Source organism: Saimiri boliviensis, chromosome 2 (assembly GCF_048565385.1).
Source record: "Saimiri boliviensis isolate mSaiBol1 chromosome 2, mSaiBol1.pri, whole genome shotgun sequence".
NCBI lineage: Eukaryota > Metazoa > Chordata > Mammalia > Primates > Cebidae > Saimiri > Saimiri boliviensis.
The window spans coordinates 156,210,626-156,228,310 of NC_133450.1; the positions used below are offsets into that span (position 1 = coordinate 156,210,626).

The 17,685-nt window shown below is 40.3% G+C and overlaps 1 protein-coding gene across 6 annotated transcripts in view; it reads left to right on the forward strand.

The window, feature by feature from the left end:
• Positions 1-17,685, forward strand: part of SMARCA2 (SWI/SNF related BAF chromatin remodeling complex subunit ATPase 2) — a 224,096-nt gene that overhangs the window by 124,905 nt on the left and 81,506 nt on the right. For all 6 annotated transcript variants that reach the window (XM_074394738.1, XM_039461271.2, XM_039461275.2 and 3 more), the window contains 4 exons: positions 89-175; positions 4,965-5,011; positions 6,884-7,050; positions 13,331-13,494. In XM_074394738.1, coding sequence (XP_074250839.1) covers positions 89-175; positions 4,965-5,011; positions 6,884-7,050; positions 13,331-13,494 — 465 coding nt within the window. The remainder of the gene's footprint in view (positions 1-88; positions 176-4,964; positions 5,012-6,883; positions 7,051-13,330; positions 13,495-17,685) is intronic.

Genomic DNA, 17,685 nt, shown 5'->3' on the forward strand with positions numbered 1-17,685 from the left:
CTTTGTATAAGAAGCCCAGTTTAAAAGATCTGAAATGTCTGACCTATCAATAATTAGTTCTGTTTTTGTCTTTCTACTGATTTTTTAGGGGAAAGGAGGTGCTAAGACACTTATGAACACTATCATGCAGTTGAGAAAAATCTGCAACCACCCATATATGTTTCAGCACATCGAGGTAAGTCTGTATTATATGTTTTGAGCCTGATTGTGCTAATCATACTCATGCTAGTTAAAAAACAAACGAACAGAAAACAAAAACTAAAATAGGTTTAAAACATTTGTAGCGGCCGGGCGCAGTGGCTCACGCCTATAATCTCAACTCTTTGGGAGGCCGAGGCGGGCAGATCACAAGGTTAAGAGATTAAAACCATCCTGGCGGACATGTTGAAACTCCGTCTCTACTGAAAATACAACAATTAGCTGGGAGTGGTTGTGGGTGCCTGTAATCCCAGCTACTCGGGAGGCTGAGGCAGGAGAATCACTTGAACCTGGGAGGCGGAGGTTGCAGTGAGCCAAGGTTGCTCCACTGCATTGCAGCTTGGGCGATAAAGCCAGACTCCATCTCAAAAAAATATATATATGTTTAGTGGAAGTTGAGATGACATGATCTGATAGCTCGACAAGCAGAATTAACAAAGATGAGTACTCTGGTTATGGGTTCTCCTTGGCACCAAGCATGTGAGCACGTGGAATTTTATAACCAAGAGTTTAAAGTGGAGAGAAAATGTTGTAAGCAGTGGCTCACTTGTGTGGGCTTGAGTAAGTACCATGAATTACCTTGTTAAGAGTAGCAGCTCTGAAATTGAAGATAATGATACATGCATTCAGCTTCCTCAGAAGTATACTGTGAGAAATATGAAAATAACATATTTATAACTGTTAAAGAGAAAGATATTCTTGAAATATTTTCCTTGTAAAAGTCACTGGCTTTAGTCTGTTACTTTGATTTGTATTTTTCCTTTCTTGTTTCTGTCATCATGATGTAAATCCGTGCTTTCATCCTGATGCTCAGGTCTCTTGAAAGCTATTTTGCGGGGAGAGGACGTTTTCTGCCGTGTTCATTCCATGTGAATAAGTTTCCTAAATTGACAGTGTTTCACCCCAGTCGGAGCAATTGACTGGAGCAGGAATGAAAAGGGGCCACAATTGTATTCCCCGTTTGTCATTGCTGCTGCTGAGGCAAATGGTCCTGGTGGCAATTATTTGCCAGGGTAGTGCCTACTTTCTACTGCAAAATGGACTGGAGACATAGAGAACATCACTGCAGGGCTCCAGTGTCTGCACCAATTTATTTAAAAAAAATAGATGAAAACTTCTGGAGAGTTAAAACTTAATCACAGTATAAAAATTGAGTTGGAGCACTCTTTATTTCGAATATTCTTTTTTTCTCCCTTATTTTTGGCAGTTGTACATGTCAGATGAGAGGATTCATTGCACACCACGTCCCCATGCCAGAGTTCTCTCCTAGCTGTGTTGGAAAATTGGAAAGATTTCTGACACTTCTATTGCCTTCAAGTCCATAGGAGAAAGTATCCATAGACATTGGGGAGAGTACCCGTAGACGTAGGAGAGAGTATACGGGCACCGAGGAGAGTATCCATAGACCTGGGGAAACTATCTACAGATCGAAGTAAAACAACAACAGCAACAACGCTTTAAAAATCTCATGGCCGGGTGCGGTGGCTCACACCCGTAATCCCAGCACTTCGGGAGGCCAAGGTGGGCGGATCACCTGAGGTCAGGAGTTTGAGACCAGCCTGGCCAACATGATGAAACCCTGTCTCTACTAAAAATATAAAAATTAGCCTCATGCCTATGATCCCAGCTACTCAGGAGGCTGAGGAAAGAGAATTGCTTGAACCCAGAAGGCGGAGGTTATAGTGAGCCGAGATCACCCTGTTGCACTTCAGCCTGGGTGACAAGAGTGAAACTCGGTCTCAAAAAAAAAAAAAGCAAAAAATCTTCTTAGTAAGTCATAGTTATTTACATGTATTGTTGAAGGAGAATGTAATGGGCAGTGATGAGTTCATATCCACCAGGTCACTTTGTAACTGTGAACTGGGGTAAGTCACTCAGATTCTCCATACTGTAGTGTGCTTGATTTGTAAACAGGGCGATAATAAATTATAGGACTGGCAGGAGGACCAGCTTTTAAACAATAACATATGAAGCGTCTTGCAAACTGATTATGTGTTATATCAGATGTCAGGTACCAGTGACTGGTGATGGGTGTATGCTGGGTTGAGAGGAGCTGGGAAAAAAAGTCTAATGATAAAAATGTCTGGGGCCGGGCGCTGTGGCTCACGCCTGTAATCCTAGCACTTTGGGAGGCCGAGGTGGGTGGATCACCTGAGGTTAGGAGTTCAAGACCAGCCTGGCCATCACAGTAAAACCCCACCTTAAAAAAAAAAAAAAATGTCTGGGATTTTGTTAGACTAACCTGTTACCCACTGTCCCATTTTTTCTGAAAACAATTTTAAGACATGTATGGTAATCTATGGAGGGCTTTGGGGACTTAGAAATTTTGAAGATTAAGTATCAATGTTACTTTGTTTTGGTTATCATAAAAGAAATGACCCCTTGAGGCATGCAGTGCTAAGTAGGAAAGGAAGGCAGATAATGCCATCTGTCCTCTAGCTTCAGTCTGCAGGGTGGGAGAGGATAGAGGAGGAGGGGGATTGTAGGGGAAGCAAAGTTTAAGGTGTGTGCCCCTTAGTACCTACATATTGACGTTTTAAGTAGCAGCTGGTAGAAAGGCAGACTTTTATTTGCAATGTTTTGTTAACAGAAAAACTCTAAGGAGTCTATTCCTAGAAACAAGAGATCCACAGTTATTGGTGAATCTATTGACGACTATGGAACAGAGATAGTGTGTGAATTTGCCTTTGTTGTGTTTCGTCAGCCACACACTCTTTGTTCAGATTAAATCCTGCCAGATGCTCAGCTTCAGAATGGGTCTCACTGCCTCCTGGGAGACCTTCAAACTCCAGAAATGAAAACAGTATTTTTAACGTGATGCTGTTACCTGATCTCCAGCACCATCCATTGGCACCCTCTCTTTGTTTTTCACCATCCTGCTTGGAGACAGGGATGGAACCTAATGGAGACCATGGGCTTGGTTCTACGGGGTGGAGTTGAGATACTGGCCAGAGTCCATCCTCTTAATTTTGTCACAGGCCTGGAGCCTACCATAGATGATGAGCATATTTGAGAGTACTGCTGAGCCCAGAGGAGAAGATGTGGTCCGCTTGGAGGAAACACTGAAGGGATCCAGAGAGGAGGGAAGGCAGGAAAGGGAGACAGCTGGTGGCCGATGTGAAGGTGTAACCTGCTCTCCATTCCCACAGTTGGTCGCCATTCCCATAAAGTCAGAACGGAGAAATGCATGAAGAACAGTCATGTACTTCTTCCTGTGAATCAGAAAGGAGGGAATTACGTGATTACATTCTGTATTCTGAAAACAGAAGCCAGACACCTGAGGGGAGCTGTACATCTAGGACCTTATTTGTAATAGAGCAAAGCACAGTATGGAAGAGATGTTAGGATTTTACCAAACTGGCCAGTAAGCCTAGCACTTTGGGAGGCCGAGGTGGGCAGATCACTTGAGGTAAGGAGTTCAATACCAGCCTGCCAATGTGGCGAAACCCCCTCTGCTAAAACAGAAAATTAGCCAGGCATAGTGGGACATGCTGTAGTCCCAGCTCCTCAGGAGTCTGAGGCAGGAGAATTGCTTGAACCTGGGGGGCGGAGGTTTGCAATGAGCAGAGATTGTGCCACTGCAGTCCAGCCTGGGCAACAGAGTGAGACTCTGTCTCAAAATAAATAAGTAAATAAAAGATTTCACCAAACTAAGAATTATAATAGATAATCACCATTATTTGTATTACTAAAATTTTCCACAGTTCATCATATTTCATTAGTTCTTTTTCATGTTGCTGATAAAAACATACTTGTCTTTATCAGACATGTCTGAGACTGGGCAATTTATAAAGAAAAAGAGGTTGAAATGTGGCACATATATACACCGTGGAATACTATGCAGCCATAAAAAAAGATGAGTTCATTCATGTACTTTGCAGGGACATGGATGAAATTGGAAACCATCACATACTGGGGCCTGGGGATGGGGGACTAGGGGAGGAATAGCATGGGATTGGGGAGGGATAGCATTAGGAGCAAACCACCACCATGGCACGTGGGTACCTATGTAACAACTCTGCACTTGTACCCCAGAACTTAAAGTATAATAAACAAAAAGAACAAGAGGTTTAATGGACTCACAGTTTCACGTGATTGGGGAGGCCTCACAATCATGGCAGAAGGCGAAAGGAACATCTTACATGGTGGCAAACGAGAGAGAATGAGAGCCAAGTGAAAAGGAAAACCCCTTATAAAACCACCAGATCTTGTGAGACTTGTTCACAACCACAAGGACAGAACGGGGGAAACCGCCCCCCCCCCCCCCCCCGTGATTCAGTTATCTCCCACCAGGTCCCTCCCACAACATGGGAATTATGGGAGCTACAGTTCAAGATGAAATTTGGGTGGAGGCACAGCCAAACCATATCCCATATATTTACATGTACATATTAATTGTGATTTGCTTGTATTGCGCTATTCTAGACTCTGAACTCCTTGTGGGTAGATAGTCCTAGAGAGTGGATCTCCAGAAACAACTATTGGCTCAGCTACGGGCCAGCGGCTGCTCAGTGACTGTGTGATGAGTAAACTAACCCTGTTATCTGAGAGTCTAGAGATGAGAAGAAACTCACAGGATACATTTCTGGTGGAACAAAACTCTGAATGCAATATGCTAAGTTTCCGGTTCATTATATATAAGTGTTTGCTTATTCATTAATTTGCTTGTCTTAACTATAGAAATAGGTAGGATAACCTCACTGAAAGAGTAATCATTAAGTTAAAATTACATTTTTAAAAGTACTTTTTTTCTCTCTCTTTTAAAGGAATCCTTTGCTGAACACCTAGGCTATTCAAATGGTGTCATCAATGGGTAAATCTTAATTTTTTTTCCTTTCAAACAAATGTTGTTGGCCTTACCTAAACTCTTCCTCTTGACAGTGTTTCCTCTTGTGCAAATGCATATCTCCAGCCCTCTAACTGCTCTTCGGTGGAGGTACAGAAGTTAACCAAAACGATATCAGCATTCTCTTTTACTTTGCTGGCATAAATTATTACTTGCCTTAAGCAAGTGGCTATTCAAAGGACATAGATCTCATTTAATAGACTTAATAGTATCCTGGTGTTCTAAAAATGTTGTTGAAGCTTCAAAGGTTTGTTACTTACAACCAAAAGTATAGCTTGGGCCTGAAGAGAATTTATCTTATTAAATTTCACATTGACATTTGACATTAACGTATTTGAGAAGAAATTTCTCATCTGCTGTAAATGTAGTTTTACAGTCATTTGTTAGAGTATGGTCTGTGTAAGAAATGTTTTTTATTAGCAAAGGATATTAAAGAGAATCTTGACTTGCAAAACAAAAATGAACATTGCATTAACAGAACGTCTGTGTGTGTGTGTGTGTGTGTGTGTGTGTGTTACAAATTGGAAAAATTTATTATTCGGGTATAGTCATCATTCTTGGATCCCAAGGGAAGACAGTTTCACTGGGCTAAGAACCGGGAACTGGGCCCTAGCCAGAAGCAGTGCTGCTAAGCTTTCCCTACTTCTCCTTGCCTCTCTCTTCTCTGGTTCTGTGGTTACCCCTACTCCCAGCAGCTTGGCCAGGACTGCACGGTGAAAAGGGGGTATTTGGAGAACAGTTGTCAGAGTAGAGGATGGACATAGGGAAGACATACGTTTGAAAATGTGTCTGTTAGAAATAACTTATCATGTGTCATAAAATCAACTACCAGAGGATACATTTCAGCACTGGAGATTGCATGTGCACTGGCAAGTTTTCCAAACAGTATCACCTGAAATTCAGTTTTAATTGTATAACACAGCCCTGTTAATAAAAGAAAAAAAATGGGTGAACTGTAGAGGAAAAAGGCCATATGTTAGCCTTTCTTCCTATCACAGCGTCTTCTCCATCTCATACTCCCATTGTATTTTTGACTTGGACTTCTACAATAATCCAAGACTCTTGTCCTCCGTGAGTCTGTTCTTACACAGTGTCCATGGTGATCTTGTAAAAAGGTACTCCAGACCTCATCACTCCCCTGCTTAAAACCCGTTGATGGCTTTTCACTGCACTGTAAATGAAAATGTGCGGTGTAGCTCATAGAGCCCTACAGAACCTGTTCCTAGTCCCATCCCTGACCTCTCTGTCTTCATCTCCTAGTGTTCTTTCCTCCTGTCTGTTTAAGTCATGTTCACCAATTTTTTTTTTTTTCAATTTCTCAAATTCTTCTGTCTCCTTTACCCCTCAGGGCCTTTGCACATGCTCTTTCCTCTCCCTGGAATCTCTTCTCCACTTTAATGCCCCCGTTCTACACCTGGATGCCTTTTTTTTACTCATTATTTCAGGTTTTAGCTAAAATGTTACCTCTTCTGGGAGGTCATCTCTGACACTAAACCAGTGGTTGGCAGACTCTTTCTGTAAAGAGCTAGATTGTAAATATGTGTAATACTTAATAGGAAAGTATTAAGAACATGAAAGTGGTTCCTTTTCTTTCTAGAACCTATCATCATAGCTAGTATATACAATGCACTTTTCATGGGTGTTATATGAATACATTTTCTTTTTTGTTGCTAAATATTCTTGTTGCTTGGGAGTTCACATTCATTCATTCATTCCTTTCACAGTTACTTATTGGATGTTTACTGTGTACAAAGGACTATATGAAAAGCAAAGCAATGCTGGATTTTTCAAGAAGACAGAAGTAATACTGTCTTCCTGTTTTGCATTTTTTGGGTTCAGGGCTGAGCTGTATCGGGCCTCAGGAAAGTTTGAGCTACTTGATCGTATTCTGCCAAAATTGAGAGCAACTAATCACCGAGTGCTGCTTTTCTGCCAGATGACATCCCTCATGACCATCATGGAAGATTATTTTGCTTTTCGGAACTTCCTTTACCTACGCCTTGATGGTAAGTGCGTAAGGCATTAGGCTCAGAAGCCGTGCTACTGAAAATGAAGGGATAATGGGCACTTAGGTTCAATCTCAGCCAAAAAGAAGGGGTAAAATTGAAGAATTGACTAGCAGCGTGGGGTGCAGCATTTCTAGATAGCAATTTTTTTACATCCTTAAGCTTTAAATAAGCTGACCTCATTTGCACAGCTGCATAGCCCACATGTAAACCAACACAAATGAGTTTAGAGTCACTTATGAGTACCTAAATACGATAAAGTTAACTAAATTTAAATTCTGAAATCTTCCTTGCTCTTAAAATTGATGGTTACCTGTGTGCCAACGTATAGAATATGTTGACAAACCTTTAACTTCTTAAGTTAAGACATATGTTAAGGGAATAAAGGCTATGTCACTTTTCTTTGTAATAATATAATCATTCATTTTAGAATATATTTATCATTAAAGCCCCTCTTTAAATAAGACATATCTACATGTTATATTGTTAACAGATATGACTGCATCGTTTTCTGGATTTTGCAAGCTATGTAAAGTATTTGCCTGGTTTTAGGAGTGAAATTGAAATACTATGTCCTAAAAATTAGTAAGAAAAAATATTAATGGAAGAAAATAGGATTTTAGGGATGCTCCCTGAAATATTTTACGATTTGGATGCCAGCCATAATAATATATTAGAGGTTAAAAGTGTCAGCATTTATACACAATGGCAGGGCATAAATAATGGCCTTCAAAGAGTGGTAAGTAGGAATAAAAGTTAGTTTACAGTCAGGATGCTGTTTAATCCCTGGGAAGAAAAGAGGGTGCTACTAATACTGGCATTTACCTAATGCAATATTACTATTATTAAATGGGAAATTTAAGGTTTATGTTTCATTAAAAGACTTTATTTTCAGTCCAACGTTTTGTTTCCCTTTTGTGCCTAATTGAACGTAATTGGATATATACTAAACTCAGACTTGCTATATGTTCTCTGAGGTAAGTTGTTGGGTGAATTCTCTTTACAGTCTGTCTCTTAGGGTATTATTAATTAACTTTCAAGTTAATTATACCATTTGACAGACTTGATTATTTTATTTTATTTTATTTATTTATTTGTTAAGACCAAGTCTCTCTCTGTCGGCCAGGCTGGAGTGCAGCGGTGTGATCTCAGCTCACTATAACCTCTGCCTCCTGGGTTCAGGTGATTCTCCTGACTCAGCCTTCTGAGTAGCTGGGATTACAGGCACGTGCCACTATGCCCAGCTAAGTTTTGTATTTTTAGTAGAGACAGGGTTTTGTCATATTGCCCAGTCTGATCTCGAATTCCTGACCTCAAGTGATCTGCCTGCCTTGGCCTCCCCAAGTGCTGGGATTGCAGGCATGAGCCACCGCGCCTGGTCCCAAACTTAATTATTTAAAACCCCTTTTACCGTTCCCCTCCAAAGACACTGAAAACCAATGAAAGGGTAAGTAAATGTGAATTTTGAATTCACAAGTACAGTCCTAGTATGCACAGTTTTTCTCTTTTGGTAAATTTCCTTTATTGTCTCTTCTTTGACTGGATCCCTGCCTCTGGAAAGAGGGGGAAATTCAGCACTGTGCCTTCAAAAGATAAACTGCTTTACCAACTGCTCAGGTGAGGGGCTGTAGGGCTCTGGACTGACAGCCCCCCACAGGTGTCCTGTATAACTATCACTTACTACTTTGTGGCATTTCATTCCAAATCTCAGGTCTCTGAGGACTGCTCCTTTGGAACATTTGAATCCATTAAACTTATAAGAAGTGACTTCCTTGAAAGAAATTGCTCTAATATTTTCTTGCCAGCCTGAGAGGTTCTCGTTAATAATTTTTTGGCTGCTGTCCTTTTGTTATTAATAATAATAATAGTCATAACAGCTAACACTGTTATGGAACACCTACTCTGTGTGGGACTCTGGGCCGAGCACCTCATGCGCATTATTAATTTTATTTTCTCCATAAATAAGCTACTGTTACCCCTTATGTATGCCATTATGATGCCCATTTAATAGAGGAGAAGAAAAACGTATATGGTGAAACCAGGTTCTAAGTTCGACCTCTTAGATTCCAAATTAGCTCAGTTTTAGCAGGTCTGGAGAGGTATACCCATCTCTGAAAATACAGGCTTCTTCTCTAGCTACAGCATTTTAAGAATGATTTTGAACTTACTTAAAATTTTAAATTGACTAATTGCCAACCACCATGCACTGGAGATACAGGATGGATGAACTATTCACTGTTCCTCCTCTCAGAGCCCTTACCATTAGGTGGAAGGAGATAGACAAGCAAATTGCATAGAATGTTACAGATGGAATTGAAAAGGCTTCTTTCCATAAGAAACAGCAGACATTCCTTTTAAGGGTGGACAGAACTGATGGAAAATCAATATACACACAGATGAGTTAGTATACACACTTCCAACTGAAACCCCCTCTATCCCCCATCCCACCACCCAGTTGTTAAAATGACTTTAGATTTTCATTGCTGAATTTGATGTTTCAGATTTTGACTTTGGGGGAAAAAGAATCACTTGATGAAAGCTAAGCACAAATTTTCTGCAAAGATTTTGGTTGAATGAATAGATTTAGCTAATACTCCGTTATGGTTTTTGTTTTTACTGGAAATGATTTTTGAGTGAGAGCAAGTGGTGAGGTTTTATCCCAGAAGACAACACTTTCTAAAAGCAGCTGAAACTAAATTAAAATTAGTCATCATGGAAGTCTGACAGTGTGTTCCTTCTGGTAAATTCTGTAATTTTTAACAAAGTTGCCCTATTAATTGTATTCTTATAATTGGTTATGTATCAAAGTCTGAAAGACCATGAAACTGATGTTACTATTGAGCATGTTAAATCTTGTACCACTTGCAAGGAGTGTCTGACTCTTACTTGGTAGTTGTAATCTCCCTGAGCAATATTAAAAAGATTGTTGATGATCAGCAAAGATCTTGACTTGGAAATCTTTGACAGAAATGGTTTTCCAGCAAATTCCAAAGCTTGTGATAAGAAATGCCATAGCTTTGCATTTAAAAACTGACTTATTCTTTTGTGTTTTTTTAAATAATTTGTCAAGTTCCCAGCTATTTATATTTTATTTTATTAAATTGAACTTGAGTCTCACTCTGTTGCCCCTGCTGGAGTGCAGTGCATAATCTCAGCTCACGGCAACCTCCGCCTCCCAGGTTCAAGTGATTCTCATGCCTCAGCTTCCCGAGTAACTGGGATTACAGACATGTGCCACCATGCCCAGCTAATTTTTATATTTTTATTAGAGTTGGGGTTTTACTATGTTGGCCAGGCTTGTCTCAAACTCCTGACCTCAGGGGATCCACCCGCCTCAGCCTCCCAAAGTGCTTGGATTACAGGGATGAGCCACTGCGCCATACACACCAGATATATGGTTGGCCTATTTGCTTAAGGTATCTGGTATAGGGTCTAAAAACTCCTTTGACCAAATAATTTTACTTGTATATTCCTTTGGTTTTTCAGTGTTTTATTTTGCATGTAAGGTTATTTTATCCCAGTAGGCATTAATTGTATTTGTATCTTATGTTACCGGCCGGATCCACGTCTGTTCTGCCCACGTGTGGTAAATCAATCACTGTGATACAGCTTTTGCAAAAGAGAAAAGATTTATTCACAAGGGTGCCAAGCAAAAAGATGGAAGAACAGCCCTCAACTCTACCTCCCTGAAGATAAGTCTTAGGGATATTTATGGGGTAAGGAAGTGAGGTGATCTAAGGCACAAGGAAGGGTGATTGGCAGTAGGGGAAAATGAAGTAACAAGTTCATTCTACGCAAGCATAGCCAGGATTCATGGCATTTCCTAGGACACAGATGCAGAAAATGGCAGTGTTAGCATGATCTGACAATGCAGTTTTTGGCCATCTGACATCAAAAGCTATCTCTTGGGCACTTGGCGCAGGCCTAGAGGAAGGGTCAGTGGTGACAACCGGTTCGAACTGGAAACAGCTGGCCCAAGTTCCTGAAAAATAACTGAAGTAACCATTACCATGGTGACCTATGAATGTTATCTATAAAGTAGCCAGTGAAGGTTAAGTTTGAGTGTTGAGCAGCAAGGCCTTTAGCTACTGCAGCCTTCAGCTTCGTGGAAAAAGAGAAAACAAAAATAACAAAAAGCAAGAAACCAAAAGCATGCAGATGCGGGGCAGGCAGACCTGATGAGATGAACTGCTCTGTTTCGTTAATCCATGTGATTATCAACTGGTTAATTTCAGTTAATTGAAACTGTTGCACTTCTCTCCTGAGAGCATAGATGAATAGTTTCTGTACCCAGCTGTCAGAAACACAGATAGCATTATCTGTTCTTTCCCCGTTTCAGAAGAAATTTTTGGTTTCTGTGGCTTTTCATTCAGTTTAAGGCAGAGGGGAAATATGTGAACCAATAATCCATGTAATTTTTTTTTTAATTCTTGCAGCTGGAAAGATGATAGAGGAGGTTTCACGACGGAACAGAACACATCTTCCGTTAGAATCGTGAACAAATAGTTCACCATGATCTCAGAAAGCCAGTTCTGAAAATAAAAGAAACAAGGACTCCACATTTGAAACCTCACTCAACAAAGCATGCTTAGTGCTCCTCCTCCAGAATCTAAACTCAGACAGTTGATTGTGTCAGGACTTCACCAGTTCCCTGAACTCGAAACCTAACGTAGAAAGTAAATTGGGTCTAAAGAACATTACTCCATTAAGTGAGGAGCGCTCCCAGACCCCTCATTCCTAATCCCTGTTTGCGGTATGCAGGGAAGTGATTTGTTTCTCCCTCCTCAGGAGGGGATTTGTTATTTTTATATTTATTAAATGTGAAAAACAGATTGTCCCCATGTTTGAGAACTTGGCCTTCATAGCAACTTGATTCATTAGCTATAATCACTTAAATGTTTTAATCCTCTGAAATAAATTGCTGGTATGTTTTCATCCTTAAAGAACAACATGTAGAAATAATATTTGAATAGCAGCCAGTCAGGGACTATCATGTAACATGCGTACATATTTCCCAACAACCTAAAGCCTTTTTTCAGAACTCAGCGTCTAGGCTTTTCTGGTGAAATATGATCAGATGGAATACTGGTGTTTTTTTTCTTTCCCCTTCCATAGTGCATTTCATGAAATGGCTAGGTAGATACATTACAGATATATACTGTGTGATTGAGTGGCTCATCCAAAATGCAAGTATGTCCTAAAAGTAAGCACCAGACTCTGGGGTTTGGTACTGTCTGCTTATTCACTATTTTGGAGCCTCCTCAGACTCTGTGGGCCAAACCACCCCGAAGTGTATAACCCACTGCTCTGTTTAGTTGGTTTGGATTAGCGTGCTTTGAACTCAGCAGAGTAGGATGATAACATGACAAACAGACTTAAGAGATTCCTTATTTTGGGGGTGGGGGAATTATTGTGGCTTTAAGTCTTGCTAAGAAGGATAAAATTATTCCATTTGCAAAAAAAAAAAAAAATTCATTCGCATTTTATGTTTTTGCCAGCTGGACTATACTCAGTAGTAATCCAAATGGTAAAGTATTAGAAAACAGCTTTCCTTTTGTTTATATTTTCTTAGCATAAAAAAAGACCTTGCTTTAATGCCTGTCAGCAAAGTTTCTTTAAGCCATTATTACAGTTATAAGCACACATGTGTGTGTTTGTATGTGTGTGTGAGAGAGAGGAAGGAAGTGCGTGTGTTCTTGAAATTATTTGTTGTTATAAATGACAGAAATCCAAAAAATGCTTTCATTGTTTTAGGTGAGAGTAAGGATTTTGGAAAATTTATAAAGTTGCAAAGATGCCTTGTCAGAAATGTGTAGGGCTCCTTCTCTCTCTCTGTCTTTTTTTTTTTTTGAAACGGAGTTTCGCTCTTGTTACCCAGGCTGGAGTGCAATGGCGCGATCTCAGCTCATGGCAACCTCTGCCTCCTGGGTTCAGGCAATTCTCCTGCCTCAGCCTCCTGAGTAGCTGGAATTACAGGCGTGCGCCACCATGCCCAGCTAATTTTTTGTATTTTTAGTAGAGACGGGGTTCCACCATGTTGACCAGGACGGTCTCAATCTCTTGACCTCGTGATCCACCCGCCTCGGCCTCCCAATCTCTGTCTCTTTTTAATTGCAAAATGTTCAAAGTTTTTTCCAAAAGTACAAAGGCCTGGAAATTACCTCACCAGTGTTAGGAGGAGTCTGGGTATATTTCTCGAAGGAAGCCAGCCTTTTTGTCTAGTTCTGTGCCATTTTCAGACAAGAGTTAACTGGCAAATTAATTTTTCTAATCCCCTCAGGCACCACCAAGTCTGAAGATCGTGCTGCTTTGCTGAAGAAATTCAATGAACCTGGATCCCAGTATTTCATTTTCTTGCTGAGTACAAGAGCTGGAGGCCTGGGCTTAAATCTTCAGGCAGCTGATACGGTGGTCATCTTTGACAGCGACTGGAATCCTCATCAGGTCTGCATGTCTGACTCAGGTGCCCAGGCCTCCCTCTGGAGAGGAACTAAAAGATGATCAGTTTCAATATTCACATTTATGGGACAGAGCAGATAACTAAACGAGTGGGCTGTTGCTTTCTTGGAGCCAGTTCTTATGGCTGTTTTCTTAAATGCCTTAGCTTAGAGCATAGATATGATGTCCCGCGTATGCCTTTGATGAACTGAAGTTTGGGGTAGAAAAACTCAGTTTCTGTTTAGTTTTAATCCCATCTCTTGGGGTTGCCATTGAACAAACTATATTTAACGGAGGATAAATAAAAAATGTTGGAAAATGATAGCAGTAAGAACAGCAGCAACCCATCATTTATGGGAACCTTCATCTGTGCCAGCCTGTTGGGCATTTTTTCTTTCAGTTTACACAACAAACCTGTGAGACAGCTAATATGATTTGCATCTTTGCTATCAAGGAAACATGAGTCCTAGGCAGGGTTGGTGACTTCCCCAAGGCCAAACAGTATTACCATAATTAACCTTTTATTGTGTGTTTTAAAACTCATCATCAAAAAAAGTCATCATCAAAACATATTCTAATGAGCATTTATTGTTGTAAAGCTCTTTTAGCTAGGTAAGTTAGGGCTATCCTTTTAAAGTACTACTTTGATTTTTTTAAAAAAGCAAAAAAAATGGAGTGGGTCCCTTATGGCACTGGTTTTCTAAATTACTCTGGGAGATGAGGCACCTGTCTGTAGGATATTGGATAGGATGATATTTGGCAAGATTTGATTCATGCTGGAACAAATCATGAATTCAAAATAGTGAAAAGGAAGACCAGGTGTGGTGGCTCATTCCTGTAATCCCAGCACTTTGGGAGGTTGAGGCAGGAGGATCACTTGAGCCCGTAGGTGAATTAATTAAAGCAACTATTAAAATTTTCTGATCTTGAAAAGGATTGGGAGCCATCAGCACAGAATATATTAGTTCTAAGTCTTCAGAAAATATGGTTACCTATTTTTATAAATATGTAAAAGTGTTGCATTCCAAGGCTCAGGGTAGAATTCATATTGATGTGAGATATCTGCACTTTGCCTTTGTACCATTTTGGATTCAGTATTTGTTTCACAAACATTTATTGAGTGTCTATTATGCAGCAGGCACTGAGCTAGGCTGAGTAAGGGGGAGAAAGGAAGACATGATGTGACTCCTCTCCTCCTGGTGTGCTCAATGTGGTTGGATGTTTAGATTATCCTTGCTGGTACCTAAGTATTGAGGACTGTCTGTAGGTGGAGAGTTTGCTGTATTTTCTCTTTGGAGATAAGCATTTCAGTTGAGTCTCAGATACTTACCTTCACTGGAACAGTGTAAATTCTAAAAGCCACTGTTCCAGAAAATGCTATTTAACATGGAAAAGAATCCTGGAACACCTGTATGATGTTCCACCCCACCCCACCTCCCTTTTTTCCTTTCTCTCTCTGTTAAAAACTTTGAACTCTGGAATCAAAGTAAATTTCAATAACATGAAATAGTTCTCTCTTAACTACATATGAACTAAAACTTCGGCAGCAAGACACAGGATCCCAGATTTTCTCTGGTTGAATTAACCACAGGTTCCTCACACGGGGCCTCTGAAAGTATCTCTAGCTGCCGTAGATGGATTCGCTTCCACCTGATACGAATAAACTGAGCTGATCAGATTTTTCATCTTTTGCTTAATATGAGCATTCGTTTGGTCAAAGTTTTCTTTTTCAGACATCAGTGATTTTAGAGTGATAAAAATGCATCTGAGTTTTCATTTAAAAGGTACAGAACTATATTGTTAGGCACTTTGCATACCGCACCTCAAGTAATCCTCAAAATATCTTATACATAAGGAAAGCAGTCAGTGTTAGCTTGCTCATGAGCACCCCACCAGATCATTCACACCACGACTGTCTAGGTTTCAGTTTGAATACTGGGTTCGAGCTCTTTCTACCTTGCATAGAGATTGCATGACCCCCAAATGAACATTGTGGGGCTCTTTTACCAGGTTGATTTCAGCATGCATTGAAGAAAAATTTCTGTAAGCATGCATTATCATGTTGAATCAAGATGAAGGCACATTGGTAAAAACGGGATTTATTTGACATAGGTTGACAAATAGAGGCCTTAATGTTGCTAAATGGGGGCCCTACCTAGAGGCAAAGACAGACCTCATGATTGTGGAATTAACAAAAAATCCCTCCGGCTTGCCAAGACTCTCATTTCCAAACTGTTGATTAGAAACATGGGTTTGTACTTACTTTTTTTAAACCCATGGAGCTGCAGCTGTGTTGCTATTATGGAAGGGTCAGCCACATTTAGCTTGCAGGTCCTCTTCTCAGACCAGGCTGTGGCTTCAAGTATTATCAGACGTAAGTCAGACCACCTAATTGAGACTTCAGGAATACTGAGTAATCCATCCAATAATTACAACACTTACTTCTTTGTCACAGTATTTCCCCCCACATTTTGGCTTGGAGACTCAAGCTCACATTTCATTAAACGTCTCCAGCCTAGAACTTTTGTGACCTTCCAATTAGATGGGTGATCTGAAACCACAAACACATCACTGCCACCACCACCAAACAAAACTAATTGCAGCAAATTCCCACAGATTCTCTAATGTCTTACCTTGCTTGTATGTTGTCCATGTGTCCTGCTTCCTCGTCTATTCTATTCATATTCTGCTGCCCCCTGCAATTAGTATTTTTGTGGTTTTGTCAGCATCGTCTGGGACAAGAGTCAGCAATCTACTCACGGGCTCATTCTGACCTGCCTCTTGTTTTTGCAGCCCCTGCAGGTGAAGAATGGTTTTCGCTTTTGAAAGCATACATTAGAAAATGGTGAGAAAAAGAATATCAGCCTTTTGGTGAGAACAGTTGCTCAATTTTTGCTTCTGGGCCAGACAGCCTAGAATGTTTACTAATACTCTTGAGACCCTTTTAGAGACTGTTTGCTGGCCTCTGTTTCAGGAGATAGTGAAAAGCTTGATGACACAGAGCTTGTCATCTTGACTGCGGTTAGCAGTTCTGGTGAAGATATGTTGAGAGGGACAGTTGAACCGAAAGCTTAAAGAAGTAGTTTAGGGTGTTTTAGAGTTTTCTGTCACCTTTGGAGTTGAATGATCCACCTCACATTCTAAAATAATCTAATATGGATGGATTCCAGCTGTTTTCATGGCTCAGCACTATGATACTTATACTAATTTATTCAAATGTCTACCAAGGAAAAGCTTTTGCCTCTAATTGACTACTTAATTTTAAAGGTCTGTGCAGCAAAACAAATCTCCAGGGCAGCCTTTTGTCTGCTGCCTTCTTGTGCTACAACAGGTGACCAAGAAACTTGTCTGGTCAAGAAGATGTGTTTACAGCTGTTGAACATCAGCTCTGTGCAAAATACGGTCCCAGGGATGTGGGATACAGGAAATAGACCTTTGCCCTAAAAATCTATACAGTCTATTGGAGGACCTGTGTAAACAACTAATTCACATTGGCCCAGATACCATCACCTGGACCACAATGAATAAAAGCCACATGCCAAAAAGTTTTTATTAGGTAGCTGTAATATTAGGTGACTCTTGCTTCATGGGCTCATGAAGGTTTTTATTTAAAGATTTCATTAAAGCTTTTTTTCTTATTAATATATGACTAACATTTAAAGCAGAAAAAAGCAAAATGTAAGGAAAGTGAAGAAAATGAAACAACACCTATAATCTTATCACTTGGAGATTTATGTTGTTGGCATGTTGGTGTTTATCCTCCCACCTTTTTCTTGACATAGATAAATTTGCACCTATAAGATCAGAATGCACATGCTTCTCTTTGACTTGTTTTCACTTACTATAGCTTTGTGTCATTAAATCTCCTACAATATAAATTTTTTTTTTTTTTTCGGAGTCTCACTCTGTCTCCCAGGCTAGAGTGCAGCGGCACAATCTTGGCTCACTGCAGCCTCCGCCTCCTGGGTTCCAGCAGTTCTCTGCTTCAGCCTCCCAAGCAGCTGGGATTATAGGCACCTGCCACCAAACCCAGCTAATTTTTGTATTTTCAGTAGAGACGGAGTTTCACCATCATGGCCAGGCTGGTCTTGAACTCCTGACCTCGTGATCCACCTGCCTTGGCCTCCTAAAGTGGTGTGATTATAGGTGTGAGCCACCATGCCTGGCCTCAATATATTTTTTATGATACTTGTTGGT